This window comes from Candoia aspera, chromosome 8 (assembly GCF_035149785.1).
Source record: "Candoia aspera isolate rCanAsp1 chromosome 8, rCanAsp1.hap2, whole genome shotgun sequence".
NCBI classification, from domain to species: Eukaryota; Metazoa; Chordata; class Lepidosauria; order Squamata; family Boidae; genus Candoia; species Candoia aspera.
The window spans coordinates 49,485,551-49,505,630 of NC_086160.1; the positions used below are offsets into that span (position 1 = coordinate 49,485,551).

At 37.3% G+C, this 20,080-nt stretch overlaps 1 protein-coding gene across 1 annotated transcript; it reads left to right on the forward strand.

Moving 5' to 3' along the window:
- The first annotated feature begins 622 nt into the window (after window positions 1–622).
- QRFPR (pyroglutamylated RFamide peptide receptor) lies at window positions 623–20,080 on the forward strand. Its single transcript, XM_063309950.1, has 6 exons — window positions 623–1,097; window positions 12,983–13,141; window positions 14,353–14,414; window positions 15,963–16,198; window positions 17,423–17,520; window positions 18,515–20,080. The coding sequence occupies exons 1-6, from the start codon at window positions 758–760 to the stop codon at window positions 18,910–18,912; spliced, it is 1,293 nt and encodes a 430-aa protein (XP_063166020.1). The 5' UTR covers window positions 623–757; the 3' UTR covers window positions 18,913–20,080.

Here is a 20,080-nt window from a genome sequence, read left to right on the forward strand (position 1 = left end):
AACTCCCAGGATTTTGGCTAGAGATTGTAATCCCAACGCACCTGGGCAGCATCAAGCTGGGAAACCTCGTTTAAAGAATCGTAACGTTCCTCCTCCTGTTTCTGACCCCCCTCAAGCTTCTTCCTGCACAGCAGCAACCCTCCTACGCATCCCGGTTAGCATCTGTCTCCGCGCTTGCTTCCCTGGCCGCGCTTCAAGTCCCTTCCGAGCGCCAATCCTCGCAGCAGGTACCGCCAGCTTCCTCGCTCTCGCTAACCAATGCCTGCTCGGCTCAGAGCAGCCACCAGTTCGGAAACTTTGAAGGCGGAGACCAGAGAGGAAGAATAGAGAAGTAGCCTTTCTCGATTGGCTACTGGCGTGGATGAAGGGTTCAACAGGACGCTTCATCTGCGCAGGCTTTTGTAATCCTGAGGGCTCAATAAGGAGCAAAGGGAAGCGCCCGATTAGTTTGTCGCTCGGCGTTCCTTCATCCGCAAAGTTTCGAGCTTCGCGGGCGCGATCCTCGTCCGCCCAACTGTAGCCATTTGTACTTCATTCTGGACCGAGACGCTCTAGGTTCAACAAGGTGCCCGTCGGCTGTTCTTTCGAGAACCTCGCCCGCGGTCTCTTGATGCCATCTGACAAAGTTGCGTGGGCTTAGTTGAAGGAACTTCTACTTCATATCCCTTGACTTTTTTTGAAAAAGAAAAAACCCGACAACGCCTGCCATGTCCGAGGAGCGAGGGAGGATGGAAGGTTGATTTGCCCCGTCCTTACTATGCGATCCCTGAACATCACCCCGGAACAGTTCGCGCAGCTCTTGCGCGATAACAACGTAACCCGCGAGCAGTTCATCGCGCTCTATGGGCTGCAGCCGCTGGTCTACATCCCGGAGCTTCCCGAACGCACCAAGCTGGCCTTCATGCTCACCTGCGTGGCCATCTTCGGCCTGGCGCTCTTCGGGAACTGCCTGGTGCTCTACGTGGTGACCCGCTGCAAAGCTATGCGTACCGTCACCAACATCTTCATCTGCTCGCTGGCCCTCAGCGACCTGCTCATTGCTTTCTTCTGCGTCCCTTTCACTTTGCTGCAGAATATTTCCAACAACTGGTTGGGAGGTGAGGCGGAGAAGCGGCGTAGAGCCTCGTCCTAGCAGGCAGGCCGTTTGTCTCCCTGCGGTGTGCATGCTTTGCTAAGGCTCTCTGCCTGGTTCCGTCCCCCACAAGCCTTTCGGGTTCGTTAAGGCTGGATGTCCTTCTAGCATTATGCTTAGATATGCAAAGAATGGTTAGAAATGTGGGAGGTGTGTGTCAGTAGCTGGCTTTGTAATAGAGGAAAAAAGTGCTCTGACATCCTTTGGACAGGTTATCTCTTTCTCACTCCTTTCTATTGCTACTGCTGTTTGGGGTGTGCCAGTGGTAGATTTCTGGTGTTTACAAAAGTGCTAGCTTGATGGGCAAATAAATACTACTTCCCTCCCTACATCACTCTTAACAGGTGTATTTATTGGCTTTAGGGGTATCTTGAACCTAATGTTAGTCCCTGATGTTTGAGAACTCTCTAGTGGCAAAACTCAACTTGGTGCTGGATTTCAGTTCCCATAATCCCCAGGTCAACACATTTGGAGATTGGGAAAAGCTGCTTTCCATTTTACAACCATTCAGTGTGTTCTTGACACTATTAGTAGCTCATTGGTAGAAGGGATATCTTACAATATGGCATTGGTATGTATGCACTTAAACTTTCGATATGTATAGGTGCTTATAATCCCACAGATGTGACATATAAACTATAATCTTACTAGGATCTAAGTTTAATAGAATACAGTGGATGGATTATCTACATGGTCAGTTCTTGATAACTTGCTGTGATAGAATTAAAGGTCTCTTGTCATTGTTAGTACATAATTAGAAGAGGAATATTATAGCTGTATCTGTGCAATTAAACTTACAAAATGAATATATACAACTTAAGTTTCTTTAGTATTTTTAAAAGCATGTATTTGTTTTATAGGGTGTCTTCATACTGAACAGTATTTATCATTCTCAAATATCTACTGACTTTCTAAAACCTGGGAGCAGAATATGTGATACTGGAAAGGACTTCTGCCTTTGCGGACTTAGTATTCTATTGAATTAGTTGAGCAAATGGATTAGTTTCATATTCATAAACCAGTTTCATATTTGCGATAGATGAAGATCTCTTGTATGATTGCATTCTGGAACCACATTCCCATCTTCTTGCTGCTTTTGTTCCCTACCAGAACTATTTGGTAAATAACCAAGTAAAGTCATTCCATTTATTTCATTTCAGAATTAGGCTGCAGGGGAAACTTAAACTAATAAAGTTCATTTACCAAAAATTGTCCTATGGTGTTATTATAATCCACAATTAATCAAGTTTAAGATTGAGCTGCCTAGAAATTAATTAGAATATGTTTATATGGGCTCCATCAGCTATTGACCTAGATTGTGGCAGCCTGTCCTTTTAACAGGTTTTACTTGTTATCTTCTGAAGCACCAGACATTTTGCATAGTCAGAAAAAGACACTATTTGGGTTTATGTCCTATGCCAAGTTTTCCTTAATTAGGGTTTCCTGAATAAAGTACAGTAACAAAAACTCAGGCAAAACACATTTATCACTAGTGACTATATTTGTAAATCAGTAAATTCGGTCTCTTTAGATATAGTATATTATACGTATGTGTGTACGTACATATATATTATATGCCATCAAGTAGTTTTTGACTCCTAGTGACCACATAAATAGATTTTCTCCATGATGATCTATCTAACCGGTTCTTTCAAGTCCCTCAATGGTGTACTCATTGCCATTGTAACAAAGAACATCCACCTTGCTGCTGGGCGTCCTCTTCTTCTCCTCCTTTCCACCATTCCCAGCATTAGAACCTTTTCCAGAGAGCTGGGTCTGTGTGTCTGAAGTAGGATAATATAGATATACCTGGTTAGAGTGCTTGACATTAATCTGTGGGTGGATATGTCTAGTATCAAAATAGAATACTTTAAGAGAAAGGTTGTTTTCTCTCTTTATACTCCAACTTTCTCTATTGTCAAGGAAAGAGAAGCATTTGTGGATAATGCTATTTAGCATTTCTATAATTTGTTTATTTACAGGGCTTATAGGCTACTCCAGTCAGCTGATTGCATAACTCCCTAATACATAATTGAGATTGAAACTAAACAATATAAATCAAAACAGCATTATCCACTGTAATCCTATAAAACCAGGAATCATGACCAAAACAGTAAAAAACAATCTATCATGCAAAGGGATAATCATAACATTCCCTCCACCCTGATTTGAGGAAACAACCATGTTTTCTCCAGTTTTGTATAAACCAGGAAAGAAATGGCTGATCTACATTAGGGAGGATACTATTCCAGAGGAGGGTGATGGCAAATGAAATGCAGGTAGCAATCTCTGATAGAGGGGACATGTAGTGAGCTCACCCTACTGAAACTTATCAGGCAGGCTGATGTTACCAAGAGAAGATGGTCTTTAGATACCCGGGCCCTATACTATGAAGGGCTTTGAAGGTGAAAACCAATGCTATGAATTGCTTCCAGAAACCAAATGGCAATGAGGGTAGCTCTTGAAGATGAGTTTTTATGTGGGTGCCTTGAAGGGTGCCTATAACTACTTGAGCCACTGTATCCTGGACCAGCTGTAGCTTCTGAATGCTCTTTAAGTGTAGCCCCAAATAGAGTGCATTGCAGTACTCTAGTCAAGCGGTGACTAAGGCATGAGTGGCAACAATACCTCCCACTCCAGGAAAGATTGCAATTGTTCCACAAGATGGAGCTGTGCAAATGCCCTCATGGCTACAATGAGCAGGAGCTGTGAGTCCAAGAGGCTGTTCCAGTTGTGAACTAGCACTGCCGGGGAAGTACAACTGTATTCACTAGATTCTGTAGGCCTCTGAACCCAAAGCCACTGCATTGCTGAGAGACTGAGTCTCTCCATCTAGACCCAGACAGTCTCTAGACACCTGGACAGCACTTCAGCATCATTTATTTGGCCAAGAATTGAGAAATATAATTGAGATGAGATAGTATAATTGGTTATTATCAGCATACTGAGGAAACCTGTCTCTATGCCAATAGATGATCTCACCCAGCGGTTTCATGTAAACGTTGAATAGGAGCTGGATACCATGCTGATGGTATTTAAAGCCTGCTGGGAGGTGAAACAGGACCAGGAGAGTCAGTTCTAGCCTATCCCAGTCCAACCAGAGATCATCTGTAACATGATCAATGCTATCTCCATTCTGAATCTGGGCTGAAACCTGATTGAAATGGATCTAAATAGCCCATTTCCTCCAAGACCCTCTTGCAGCTGCAGCCCAACCACTTTCTTCACAGTTTCCCCCCTAAAGTGGAGGTTGGAGACAGGTAATTGTCCAGTATATCTAGGTTGGGTTTTGTCTTCTTTTGGAGGGGCATGCGATCACTTCTTTCAGAGAACAAATATTTAGAGGAAATCACATCAGCTTTTTATTTTTACAACAGCTCTGTAAATTAGGAACAGGAAAGGCTTTGGAAAAGCCATCTAAGCAGTTCATGGAAGAGATTTGTTTTAAGCTTCCTGATTATAGCTATCTTTGCTAAACTCTAGTCCTGAATGGAGACTATTAGTCTCTTTCCCCTGAAAACTTACACCTTTCCTGGGAATTTCTCTTTTATTATTGCATGATAATCAAAGTCTTATTTTTTACATTGTGCAGTTAGGGATATAATGGTTTTACATTGAATTACACTCTTATTTTGTTGCATATGTGGATATTTAGCCTACTAGTTCCACAGCTCAGAGCTATTCCATTTTATGAGTCCTTAAGGACTAGTAATAAGCTTTATGAAAATAGTGTTTATTTTGGAAATTATTGTACAAATGTTAAATGATGTCAGAATGAGTCTTTCATAAATGGAAAATGTAGGCAAATTCCATCTTTGTACTTAGAACTAATGTATTTCACCATCAGTAAGTTTTCATGTCTCTAAATAATAGTGTTATAAGAAATCCATTTTGTATTTCTATAGGAAAATCTGAGGAACTCAAAAGGGATACCTACATCCAGAGCTGTGTCTATAGGTTGATTGTTAAATGTTTAAATGTGTGTGTGTGTGTGTGTGTGTGTGTTCAAATAGGCTAAAAGCAAGAAGAAATTAATTTCAAGGAAAACTTCAAGAGCCCTGTAGCAAGTCTAAATAAAACCGCACTCATTTGTATTAACCAAAGAGAAGGCTGAAATAGTTACACAGCTAAATCACTGAATCCTACTTAATTAGATTTAGACACTAACTACCGCAATGATACATAAAATAATTTCACAAGACAGAGCTACTATATCTGAGATTAGGCAGAACTGAATGTATATTAAGCTGAGTCATTACAATACTTTCTCTTCTTCCTGCCATGCCCCACCTATTTATCTTTATATTCTTTATCCAAAAAATGTTAAGGCTTACTGTGATGGTGAAAGGTCCCCTGTGCAAGCACTGAGTCATGTCTGACCCTTTGGGGGGACGCTGCTTTCGCAACATTTTCTTGGCAGACTATAGCAGGGTGGTTTGCCATTGCCTTCCCCAGTCGTCACCTTCCCCAGCAAGCTGGGTACTCATTTACTGACCTCAGAAGGATGGAAGTTGACCTGAGCCAGCTACCTGAGAATCCAGCTTCCACTGGGATCGAACATGGGTTGTGGGGAATGTTTACTAGTTCCACATAAAAGAATAAGGTGAATATCCATTTAATAGATGGTCAAATACCAAGTCCTAAAGACTGCTTGGGTTCTCATGAAAACCCAAGATTAAGGACTACATTGTGAGGATAAGGTGGCAATAGAGGGGATCTTTACACTAGAGGTTACTAAACAAGCTTATGTGTTCCAGAAGTCCAGAAATGAACCTATAATTAATAACCAGTCAAACAATTTATTAAGTAATATTTGATACTAAAGTATAAAGGTAATCAAATAAGCAACTGACAATATATGAGGAATATAGTACAAATATCTAAAACCAACATTCAGACACTCAAATAAGCAGTAATAATTTGAGAGAGAAGCAAAGAGTTCAGAGAGTAGCATATTTATTTTAATGATAAAAAAGGAGGTTCAGGGAGTAACATATTTAATTCAGAGTTAAATAGCAACAGACTCAATTCAGTAGGAAAATGGCCTGGAGTCCAAAGAGTAGCACACTGAGTTCAAAATGAGATAAAGATAAAAGCATGAGTAAGAAAATGGCATGCGAAATGGAGGCATGGGAAATAATTGATGCATTATGTGCCATCAGCTCTTAGCAATCATATAAAGAGATTTTCTCCTGACAATCTATTCTTAACTTGGTATTTCAGGACTTCCACCACCGTAACTGAGTCCATCCACCTTACTGCTGGTTGTTTCTTTTTCTTTTCCTCCCACCTTTCCAGCACAAGTTTAATTTATTATTATTATTGTGGTTGGCCTCACAGTCAGCCGGATGTTTAGACTGGATCTGGCATTTTTATCCACCTATTGAGTCCTTCCCAAGGTCCTGGGATAGGCAGATGTTGTTGTTTGATGGTGTTAAAGGTATCATCGCAGGATGTAAGCTGTTCCAAGTAAAGCTGCCTTTTGCAATTGATTGATGGTGATTTTGTCAACGCCGGTCGTTTTCAAGTGGTGCTCCAGATGTTTTGGGATGATGATGATGATCTTATCCAGAGAGCTAAATCTTCACATAATGTGTTTGAAATAGGATAATTTAAGCCTGGTCATTTATGCCTAGAGTGGGAACCTTGGGTTAATTTGTTTGATCTGATCTACTTTTCTTTTCTTGGCTATCCATGGTGTTCTCATTAGTCTTTTCCAACATCAAATTTCAAAAGCATCAATACTCTTCCTGTCTTGCTTCTTTATAGTCCAACTTTCACTTCCTTAGAGTGCTCAGGGAATACCATTCCTTTGCAATATTCTGATCTTCGCAGGTATAGACATGACACGGCATCTGAATATCTTAACCAAGGCTTTCATAGCTGCTCTACCAAGTGCTAGTCTGTGGCATATTTCAGGACTGCTTGTTCCTTTACTGTTGATGGTTGATCCTAAAAGGCAGAAGCTCTCCGCCACTTTAATATCTTCATTGTAAATTCTAAGGCTGGTTGTTGTGCCTATTGTCATGAGTTCGGTTTTCTTTATATTTAATTTTAGTCCCAATTTTCCACTGTGCCTTTGACTTTTCTTACTAGTGCTTGCAGATCCATTGCATATTCAGCCATCAGAGCAGTATCATCAGTGTAGTGCAGATTATTATTTTTTATAGTAATTTTATTAACGATTACAATTACAGCAATAAAAATGAATACAAACTAAAAAATAAAAATAAAATGTAAAAGATGCAGAAAACAAAGAAGAAAAAATAAAAAAGATAAAGATAAATAGAAAAGAAAAAAATAATACAGTAAAGAAATATATAAAGAAGTGACTTCCCCCTTCATCACAACAAGTATAAATAATTTTAGTAACTTCTCTTAAAATACAATAAATGATCTCATCTTCCCATATCCCATCTCTTACCTATAAACAAATCCTTAAAGCCTCATCATTTCAGTCCTGATGTCAGCAAAAGTCCATTAAGGGTTACCAGAGATAACAACATATCTATTTTAACCTTGATCAAATAAACTAACTTTATATGCCTTCCTTTTACTTCTAACAATCTTGATCTTTAGTCCCTTCAAATAATGTCCTAGAATGTGATTTCTTTTCATTTTTTCTTTGTCTCTTCTCACAAAATTCTTCAAAGCTTAAACAAACCTCTTTTGTAAATCAAATGTAGTAAAATATTCAGGGTCACTCTCTTGGTTTGTTATTTGTATATGCCTTTTAATTATTTAGATACCAGCTGGTTTCTTTTGTATGTCCAGTGTAGTATTTGGTAGATAGATAAATAAATAAATGTCTAGTATAGTATCTTCTTCCATATCATTCTTGTTGCTTGTCATTTTTAAATCCACTTTCAGATCAGTCTCATTATTGTCCAGTAAAACCTGTTCCTCTTCCATAACGTCTTTGAAACACAGCTTATCTATAGAGGAAGAGGCTCTTAAAATTAACTTCTGGGTCCATTGTTCAAAAACATCCTTCAATATGTCCAGTGTTAAAATATTTCGCTTCATTCTGTGATTGTAAGTCAAGTTTGAGGGTTTTTCTTTAATTCAAATTCTTCTTTAATTGTAATCTTTAGTTCCCTCTAGTGTCCAATTTTTAGAGTCTTGCCTTACTATGTTTTTAAAAAAAAATCAAAACAAAAGCATTTTCCCATGGGAAGGATTCTTTATAATTAATTCCAAAATCTTACTCAAAATTATCTAGACCCTTAGTCCATTTGTATCTTTCTGAAATCAAAATTGTAATCACCCTTTTGCTGTTTATTCCAAAAACATTTTTTAAAGTCCTTAAACTTGTAATTAAGATTTCTTTTTCTAAGGATTGAAGGAAACTCACTTGGTGCTGCAAAATCTGTTGATCCAAAGGTTCCTAATAGCTGAAAAGCCATTAACAAGCAATTTCTGAAAGTGATTAGAAAAGGAAGTATGTGATCTTAGTGTCCTTACAAGGGCGCCAACTGTTGTTTGAGCATGATAGCTATTCCCTCATCTCCCAGAGCTCTAAACCTGCCAGAGACCACTATCTTGTGGTCTCCTTGTGAAAAGCAACTGTCTGGAGCACTTGTGGGTGATCTCAAGTCCTCTCCTTGTCTGGAGAGGAATGCTGAAGAGCCAGTCTACTTGTTGACTCTTCATTCCACCAGTCGTCAACTCCGCTTTTTGCAAAGCCATCTTCAGTCCACCATTTCTTCCCCAGAAACCCGTCAGCATAGCGCAGGTTATTGCTATTTCTTTTCCCAGTTTGAAAACCACATTCGTTTTCTTCCAGTCCAGCTTCCCTATTCGTAATATATATAGGAAATGGGGGAAGTTTAATGAAGTGATTCATTTTATACTGTCCTGTCCCAGGCCAAGAACACACAATACATGAAGAGGTAGTTGCAAACTTTCACTAGATGAATTTTAAGCAAATAGCAAGCAGCAGAGGGAAAGGTATGTGCAAACGCACACACAAGAGAAATCAAGATCCCACAGGTCTAGCAAACTTGCCTGAGATAGTCCAAAATCCAAGAAGCAGGCACAAGAGTAGTCAGGCAAAATCCAGGGTCCAAACGTCGTAGCAAGGTAATCAGCCAGTCCAGGTTCAGAGTCACGGCCTCACGGGTTCTAGTCCAAAGGCAAAATGCACAGAGTCTGGGTTTGCGAACGGTTGTCACCAATGAGGAGGCTTGAGCTCATAGCTCTTCTTAAATAAAAGCAGTCCCACTGTGGCTCATTTAGGAAGGCAAGGCTCTTCCTAGTGAGTAATCTCACAGAATACCTTTGCTCTGCTCTCTTTGCAGCCCACTGAGCTCTTGAATTGGGAGGGGCAGTAATTCTGCGCCTTCATTTTTGGAGAGTGGCGGCAGCTGTCTCTGCTGGTTGCTGGCCAGCCCTGCCTCCTCTGCCAGCTCAGATGGCAGCCCATCCAGTGACTCTGGAGCTGATAGTTCATTATCTGTGGGCACATCTGGAGCCAGCTGCTCATCGGTCTCTGCCTCTGAATCTGAACCCACCGTGACATAGACAGTGTCCAGCTACAGCAGAGGGCAGAACCAGATACACAGATACCCTTGCTGCAATGAAGAAAGCTAGAAGTTTGGGTCTTTCCTGCCACAGCAAAGAGGGAAGAGTTGAAGGGGGATGTTTGTATAATCTTAATTTAATCTTAGGTAATCTTGGATTCTTTTTGATATCATGTTTATTCTCAGTTATTAGTAGAATTGTTGTGTATCATGTATCATTAAAAGGACTATTGAAGGCATCATGTTGTTTTCAAACTGGGAATCTCTTCCCAACTAGATGTGGCTGGCAGACCATAACAAGTGCATAACAGCGTCAGTTTTACTGAAAAAGAGAAGAGGTTCCATCTCTGCAATCAGCATGTTTGACATCTTGCTTGATCATAATACTAAGTCTGTGCAAGATTTGAGCCAAATTGGGGAAACAATTTAGAGGGGGGAGAAATGAGTCACCTAACATTGTGTTATGAGTCCTTTAGATGTCAGTTATAGAGAGCGTATGACATGATGGTTATCTCCTTGTTCCTTGTTGCAATTTGAATGTAAATCTGAGACTGGAGCAAGGTTGTGTATCAACAGACGGTATTTGCTCTTGCCAGGCTTAATGTTTTATGGTCAAGGATTCTGGAAATAGAGGTACAGTAACCTTCCTTTCCAGGGCTGAGTGTTCCTTCAAGGAGGATGTTGTTAAATCAACATCATCTTTTTACCATCTATTCCCTTGGAATATATTGTTTATTTATTATTGCATTGTTTTATTGTATTTTAACTGATATTTTATTCCTGTTTTATTGTAAGCCACCCAGAGTCACACTCTGAGTGAGATAGGAGATGACTAAATTTGAAATATAAATAATAAAAATAAAATATGTTTTCCTGAACTGTCCATTGTACTATTTGTGGTGCCCTGAAGTAATATCACTCCTCATTTTAAGTTGTTCCAGTTGTTCTATGGAAGAGAGTACATTTTTGCTATTAGCTGTTAAATCCACTAATTTCTCAAAAAACCATGTTCAGTGAATATAATCATGATAAAATAAGGATCTAGATATCAGATTTCTGTACTGGAGGTGTAAAAAATGTGAAGGTTCACTGACCTATATGATATGGTCATGAGATCATTTGATATCTTTTTGGGATAGTGTAAAGTAGATTTATGGGACAATGTTAAAGATGTTAATGAGATGTTGAACTCTGTACTAAAGCTTTGGACTCTGTTTATTAGGAATTATGGTTGTATCACACATGAGGGGTGGCTAAAAGTATACTGAGAAATTGAAAATGTGATATTATTCCAGATGTTAAGGAATGGTTGTCAGAAATGTGTGATCTATTTGTTTTGGAAAAGGCAATATTTTCTGTTAATCAAAGGATGCAGCAATATGTGTTATTATGGCAGACATTTTGTGATCTTTTACAATAACATTTTGTACTGATTATATTATAGTAGTGTATTTATTAGCAAACCAGTGGCTATTGAAAAGTTAAAAAAAAGATAAATTAATGATCTCTGTATATAATTAAGTTCTCATTGATTATTGTCTTGTTAGAAGGCAGATAGCTATGCATTTATCTTTTTAATGTTTTGTTTTTATTATATATTTTGTTGTTTTATGTATTGCACAGAATTCTGGTCAAGTACCACAAATAACATTTGATTTGTTATGGAATTATTACATCCAAGCAGTTTCCTTAGAATTTGGATGCAAATCTAATTTTGCCTCACCACTGAAAACTCTGATTATTTTAAATCAGGGGGTAAAGGAAGAAATTCCTGGTTTTGGAAACAAAGAAGATTGTATAAACACGAATTATATTCTCAATGGACTTGCTATGTTTTGATTTTAGTATATATCTTAGAATAGGTTCGTATATTATACTAAACCATAAATTATGGTTTCTATCTACTGTAGATAAATTCACCTGATATGGGTTGATTCCCCTAATCCCTAAAAGTGTGAACAGATCCTACAATTCTCCAGAATGGTAATGCTGACTGGGAATCTCAAAGTTGTATTCTTGACATCTGGAGGGCACACAGTTTGGCTCTGGGAAAGGCTGCACTAAACCATAAACTTTGGATTACAAATTGCAGGGGAAGGACTGCATGTAATATTGATGAACAGATAGTTGGTCAGCAGCTCACAAGTATTGATCAGTGACTCTATTCAAATATAATTTTCTTTACATGTTAATTAGATTTAGTATATACTAATGGAAATTGTAGTTCTCATTTCATCTTTAATTCTGAAAAAAAAAGCAATCTGAATTTCGGCAGGTTCATTACAAGATGCTGGAGAGGTTACATACTGCCCACCCATGCTTTGTTGGAATATGCTCTTGTTTTCTCTAAATTTAAATATTTTGAGTCTGGTCCATTGATGGTTGATATAATGTTTTTCTCTGTAATAGCCTTTTGTTCAGTGTTAAAATACTCTATAATAGCCTTTGTTCAGTAAAATAGTCTTTTGATCAGTATTGTTCAGTAATACATTTTGAAGCATAATTTTGTGATTCCAAAATAACTGAAAGCATTATAACTGGCTAGTCTCTTGCCCTCAAATCTAATCATAAAACAGATACTGATCCCACTTACATTTAATGAGTTCTGATTGCCAATTCATTATATACAGGACCTTGTGAATGATTCTGCAGAGGCAACAGCTAGGGCTTAATGTTTTCTTAACTGGCAAAAGAGTAGTTATGCCAATGTAAGATAGCCCATCCTTCCCATTAAAACATGATTATAAATTTAATTGGGAGGGGGTTACTTATCTATATGACACTCCCAATTAAATTTATGATCATGTTTTAACGGGAAGGATGGGCTATCTTACATTGGCGTAACTCCTGAAATCTGGATTTTGTTCTGAAGACAACCATGGTCATTCACCAAAGATAGGAGAAAAGAAAGAAGTGTTTCCTTGCTTTAGATCAATTTCTCTTAAACTTCTTTTAAAATGCTACAGCTTGCAAAATTATGGCAGATACCATCAAATAGTTGCTGGCAAGATAATTTTTATGTTTTTCACTTCAGCATTTGAGAATTTAAAAGAAGTATAGATACAATTCACAATGTTACTTACTGTATTTTGAAGTTCAACTGGCATTCTTTGAACAATTTCAGATGAGGTCTTATCTCTTATTACCCTACCTTATTGAAAAAAAAATATTGGAGGTCCAGGAAAAGTCATCTCCCTGCAGGCTTAGGAAATTAGCCAAGATCAATAGGTGTGACCATCTGTAAAGTCAGAAATGAGAACAAATAAACAATATAGGTTGACCCTGCTCTGGATACACTGATGATCTGATTAATTTCTTTTCTTTATAGGTGCTTTTGCCTGCAAGATGGTGCCATTTGTGCAATCCACAGCAATAGTTACTGAGATACTTACAATGACTTGCATTGCTGTAGAAAGGCATAATGGCATTGTTCACCCTCTAAAAATGAAATGGCAGTATACCAACAGAAGAGCATATACAATGTTGGGTAAGGTCCCAGACAATTTTGTTATTTGTTGTTAACTTTTCTTTTTTTAAAAAAAGTTCAAAGTACTCATATAATACAGAAAAAAATTGAAAGCAAACTGTTAAGGTGACACAACATTGGAGCAACAATGTTCTGCAAAGCAGATAGTTGCCATTACTTTGGCTGCTCATTTTTGTGAAAACCAAAAATCTTGAGTTTCTTAACCAAAGTTCCTTTGAAAAGCTATGTATCTGCACCTTCTTTTACAAGTATTAAATCCAGAAACTAATTCTGAAAACATGCATTATTCCCTAGTGTACAATGGTGATAATACTTTGTAAAGAGGGAAAAGATGAAGAGAAAATACCTAATCATTATATTTATATATTTTGCTATAATCCAATATTTTTGGATTAGGACTTCTTGAAATAATTCTAAATCTTATTCAGACATTTTGGCTGAGTCAGAGCAATGGGGCTGTTGCCATTTTGCCCATGCTCTCATCTCTAATTTCTCAGCTTTCAAGCGACAATTAATCTTGCTTTATCAGGCTCCCATATGCAAAAAGTCTTTTCATGTTTAGGCAATTAGAAATGGAAATCCACTGTAATCAACCTGGATCAATCCTGGAATTCAGGGCTGGTTGACAAGGAGCCACTTTGCACAGGGATTTGGGATGAGGATATAATTTTCCCCACTTTTTAAAGTATTTCCTGTTTCTGCTAATGACTGGACTGGTAGTGTGCATGTGTACAGAATGACTAATGTTGACCAACAATGTACCCACAATGAAGTAGGAGGTAAGAACATTTGCCTTCAAGAGAGGTCAGACTATATGAATATTCTCCTAACTGCTAACACTGTTGAAACATTATCTTACTTAAGTAGAACTTAGCTAGAATGACTTTTATTTTTTAATGAATGTAGAATGGAGAAATAATTAGAATTTCTATCTGTACTATCTCTCTTCCCCAAATATTTATGTGTGTGTTTTTTTAAATGGACCAGAGATATAAGGTTCTCTAGTTAATTCTTCTTTAAATAAAGCTCATTGCTTTGAATTTTCTGACAGTAGATCAAAAAAGTTGTATCTCACCTCTCATTTTGACAATGTCCCATGTACTTGCTAATGTTAAAAACAAGTCCCAAATGCCTATGGCCCAAATGCTATATTATTTAATTTAATTTCCTATATTGTTTTTATTAAATCACCAACAACCCTTTACTTTTAGGTATTGTTTGGCTGTTGGCTGCTGCTGTTGGTTCACCCATGTGGCATGTGCAAAGAGTGGAGGTATGGTTGTGTTGTGCAGTTGTACTTATTCAGGCTAGTAGTTTGCATTGTTTCTGTGTATTACTGTTCAGGAGCTGAATATAATTTGCAATAAAAAAATGTAAGGGTTGCATTTCATGTCTGCAGGGTATGATAAAAAAAAGTCAATATGGTGGCCAAGACATTGTGATTGACGCTTTGCCTTTTTAAAAAATGTGTATCACGTACAGTGCACATAAAAATGGGCAGAGCTTCAGTCACACCATTGGGGCCATCATCTTGACTTTTATGACCCCACCCTGCAGACACTCCTGCTTGGTAGAACAGAATAGCCCTTTAAAATAATTATGCACTGGATTGCCACAATATCTGGGACAAACTCTTACTTCAAATATGGTTACTGTAAATTATTATTATTATTAAATGTAATCTAGACAAATTTAAATAACAGCATGTATTATCTTCTATAATTTTGGGGTGAGTATGCTGTTATTTAAATTTGTCTACATTACATTTATTTCATCATTATTTTATGGCGTTTGTTTCATCAAGTTCATCCTATAATACAGAGAACAGGTTTGGTTGCTATATTTTAAATATTGCATTGTATATTGTCACACACACTTCGGGAGTATCAGTTTCTAAAATAAATACAGTACAGATGTTATAATGTGTGCTGTACTTTGGCCCATGCGTAAATGTTTTGCCTCCCTTGAGAATAGTTGTTTCAAATCATACTTCTTTTTAAATGTTAATTTTAAAGTATAAAAATAGGGTGTTCCAAAGCTATGTGTGTGGATTCCTAAAAGTTAGTAAAATAAGGAAGTAAGTAAAAAAGCCAATGTTTTGAGCTTCTTTACAAATGCAGGCAAAAGTAAAATGGATGGTTAGTCTTAGAATTCTTTTGCAAAGACAGACAAAATGAATTAAAAGATAATTAAGTAAACCAACTCAGCTGATGGGAGTCATTCTATCACATAGATGAATTTAATTGGATCAGAATTATATACAGGTAGTCCTCGTTTAGCGACTGCCTTTAGTCACCATTCGCAGTTACGACCATGATGAAAAAGTAACTTTATGACCAATCCTTGCATTTACGATCTACACAGGTCTGTAAAGCAAAGGGAAGCTGAAGTAAGATCATAAGCACAGTTGATGTTCACTTAGCAACAGCTTTGCTTAATGACTGTGTTACCAGTCCCAATTGTGGTTGCTAAATGAGGACTCCCTGTATGTGCAGATTGTGCACAGAATGAAAAGGCCAATTTTTTTAGTCATAAAAATACTGTTTTGTACAAATAAACTTCTAGCAGCCAGGTTTGCCTGCCACTTTGCTTATTAAATACAAAGTGGATGAGTTACATGCTGGGGTATCAGCCCGTTCCCTTCTGCTTGGTCTGGATATGCATAGATAGGTAGTCCAAACTTGGATAACTTAATATGAGTTTCAATATGAGTTTGGACTTACAGTTTCCTGTAGCTGAACATTCCATCTTTGGACATTTTTTCTTATAGATAGAATATTGACAAAGGACTCTGCACTAACTTCTGCTTAATGTCTTTCAGAATAAATATGACTTTCTTTATGAAAAGGAATATGTTTGCTGCTTGGAAGAATGGCCAAGCCCTGTGCACCAAAAGATATATGCCACTTTCATTTTGGTTATTCTTTTTCTTCTCCCTCTGATGCTGATGCTGTTGCTGTATAGTAAGATTGGTTATGAGCTCTGGATTAAGAAAAGAGTTGGAGATGCTTCTGTCCTCCAGAGCATTCATGAAAATGAGATGTCTAAAATTGCTCGGTTGGTATATATAATTTATCTACATAGTCTTGCTATATTGCAAAAGTTTGTTATATTGCTTCCTATAATTTTAATATAATGTATTGCTTCCTATAAATTAATATTTTCCCGTTTCCTAGGATTCTTTAAAAACATCAGTGAGCTTATGAACACTAATTATTTGCTAGACAAGTTATCCATAAAATCTCTTTTGAATGAAGCTTTATAGAGTTTAACTTCATGTTGCTAACAAATATTTCTGGAAAGTGAAATAAAGTATTATATACTTAGATTATAAAGTATATACTCTAATAAAGTATTGAGGAATTCCTTTGTTTGCTACTTTTACAGTCTTGCTCACCTTTTCTCCGAAGAATTTTTTATATTATTATGGTCACTCCAACTTCATGGATGGATGAAGAGTGTCAAGGTCACAGAATTTTGAGAATGCTTTTCTTTAAAAAGAAGTTTCTGAACACTTTAGAACATTATGTAATAATATATATATATATATATATATATAGAGAGAGAGAGAGAGAGAATGTATTTAGGTGAAAACACAACTATTCCAGTTCAGATATCCAGAGGTAGCCTTCCAAAATGCTTTCATGGAACATGGAGCCTTATAACACATTGGTTAAATTTCCCATCACACTAAATTATAGCTTGAGTAAGTTATGATTGACTGGGCTCATGCATTGTGTGAACCCATAAACTATAATTTACAAAACACAGTGTCTGGATTCATACAATAGCCAAAACATAGCCCTTTATGCATTCTTCCTTCCTCACATTGCAGCCTGGTACAAGGGACAGGAGCAGCCCCCTCCCATACAGCAACTTGTGTCAGCACCATGGCATGGGAACCTGTTACGATGTTTTACAGGAACATTGGAACAGGGACCATGACAGCTGGACAAACTGTTTTATGGCTTAACATGTGAACCCATCTCTTCCCTACTTCTTTTACTCTTCAATTCAAAATGGCAGCTTCTTTTGTTTGTTTTTCTGTACTGAATTGCATAGAGAATGTACAGAAGAAGGATGGGATGTAATATATTTAAAAAATAAAACATTAAACATTTAGCTAGAGATATGAAAGTGGGATGTTCAGCATGGAAATTCCACATTCCATATATATGCTTCTTTCCCACTAAGAATTCTTCATTTCCTCATACAAATTCTTCGTAGTCTCTCCCTATCCAAATGCTTTTGGTCAACAGTACAAAGTATCTCTCTTTTCAGAAAGAAGAAGCGAGCAATCGTTATGATGGTGACAGTTGTGGTTTTGTTTGCTATTTGCTGGACACCTTTCCATGTAATGCACATGTTGATAGAATACAGTGAGTAGTTTGTTCTTATGAAATAGTAGCAGAGAAGAAAAAAAAAGCGAACAAACAATATGTTAACAAAAGAGAAAATGTTGATGACCGACAGGAAGCTCTGGCGTGGGCTGGTCCATGAAGTCACGAAGTGTCGGAAGCGACTAAATGAATAAACAACAACAATACACACAGAGAATGTGGAAAGCTGTCTGAGATATTTCTGCCAGACTGTAATAGTGAATGAATATGATTCATAGTGTTGCTGCTTTCAGGATGCCAAAGACTATTGAAAGAATATTGAAATATAGGGCAATAATATTTTAATACTGATTGTTTCCCTTGACTAAATGAGTATCCATTTAAACTGGCATTTAAATTCCTGTTGACAAATGCCTAAGCAATGTAAAATTTTACCAGACAATGCTTGATCTTTACTTTTATGCCTTCCTTTCTAGTGCAAGAAATTAGTCATAAATACTGGTAAATTAATAGTACAATTCTGTACATATTGTAAACAAAGTAAATAATCTAACTTTCGCTATCTTGTTGTAAAAGAGCAAGTTTGATGTAGTGGTTAAGGCATCAGGCTAGAAACAGGGAGACCGTGAGTTCTAGTCTGGCCTTAGGCACAAAGCCAGTTGGCTGACCTTGGGCCAGTCCCCCTCTCTCAGCCCTAGGAAGCAGGTGTGGGCTTGTTTGTATGTAGGGCATGAGCCAGTTTATCAGTCATCAGCTTAAGTTATTGACCATAATTTATGTGTTAGTTATGTATATAGCATATATAATTTTAATAGCATACTTCTTTCTTGAATTTCTTGAACATGTTTTATAATTAATCTGATATAAATTTCATTCTGGAATAATTGGGTTTTTATTTCTACTTAATACATAATGAAATAAATCATTGGATAAATAATGAAATAAATTATTGGATAGATAATGAAATAAATCATTGGATATATAATCCATGTATCATTGAAGAGATGCTTAATATATATTTTTCTCTCTCTAGGTAATTTTGAAAGAGAATATGATGATGTCAGTATTAAGATGATATTTGGAATAGTTCAGATAATTGGATTTGCTAATTCCATTTGCAATCCAGTTGTGTATGCCTTTATGAATGAGAACTTCAAGAAGAACTTCCTCTCTGCAATTTGCTTTTGCATTATGAAAGAAAACTTGTCTCCATTCAGGCAACACAAAAACTTGAAAATCACAATGATGCAGCATGAGGAAGGGGCCTGTAGAAGAGAGCTGGTTTCCTTGGAAGAGACTAGAAGAGAAGCATTCAGTGAAGGCAACATTGAAGTAAAATTATGTGATCAACCCTTTCCCAAAAAGACCTCCAGAAGACACCTTGCTTTGTTCACATCAGAATTCACTGGGCATGCTTCACTGGGATACTAGCAAAATGGATCTTTGTGTTCCAACATTTGACAATGGCTTTTCAAGCTTTATAGTTTAAATGTTTTGCTTAATATACATAATTCAAGATGTTTTGTGTTTGCCTCAGCTAGAGTTGTCCAGCTCAGGCTGCTAAACTGGGTTTAGATATGGTCATCACTACATTAGGCAAACAGCACACAATGGTTGCTTTTCATTGCTTAGGACTGTGTTTTCTTTCTTCATTCATTTAAAAAAAGATTCATGTGGTTTTCTCTTCTGTTTTATTGTGTGTTTCTAGTCCAAGAAAAAAACTCCTTGCTCTGCCAGATGAACTGCATTTGGACTATGCGTTGCCTTGCTGCCAGTCAGTGTATATAATAGCAACAAATCTCAAACAAACATGTGATCATGGATGCCATGCAGCTGTTTGATATCCTAACAATCACTATTTGATTATTTTTTAAACTAATGTTATTTAATTCGCTAATGTGCCATATTGAATAACAAAGGAAAAAACTAGCAACTGCATTTTCTACACAAGGAGTGCAGAGTAGGTTTTTGAGATGCATTTCTGATAGAGAAAGCAACCTTAAAAGTCATTCAGAAGTCATTGTTTGATTTCAGTGCATCTGAAAATCAGCCATTAATTAAACATAGCATAGCATACAGTAGTTGACCCAGTGAAGTCAGCATTAGCCTGACAAGAAATCTAACCTTACTGTCTATGAAGAGCATGGGCTTTCCAAGACACAGAATAACGTTGCTTAAATGCAATTTAGGATCTGGGATGCCAGATCTTCTCACCAGGTTAGATGGCACATCGTTTTTTACTCTTCTCCAAAGGAACTTGGCAGTGGTAGCACATAAATGCTAATAATACTAGCAATGTTATCAAGCCCCCTTCAGTGTTTAATTAGACTTATTGGCATAATCAACATCACATCAGATTAGAATTGTTATTCACCCGCAAATAAGTGTTGGAAGAACAGGAAGCTTTGAATTTGCTGCGGAATGAAAAGTCAGCTTGCCAACCCAGCAAGACTGCCTCTGTGGCCCATATACAAAGACTAGTGTACAAATGGCCTGCACTGAATTCTGATTCCAGCATTGCTCACAAGGACCATTTGGTGATTTGTTTCCTTATGTTAGAAAATGGTTGCAAAATAGCAGACATAATGTAAAAATGGTT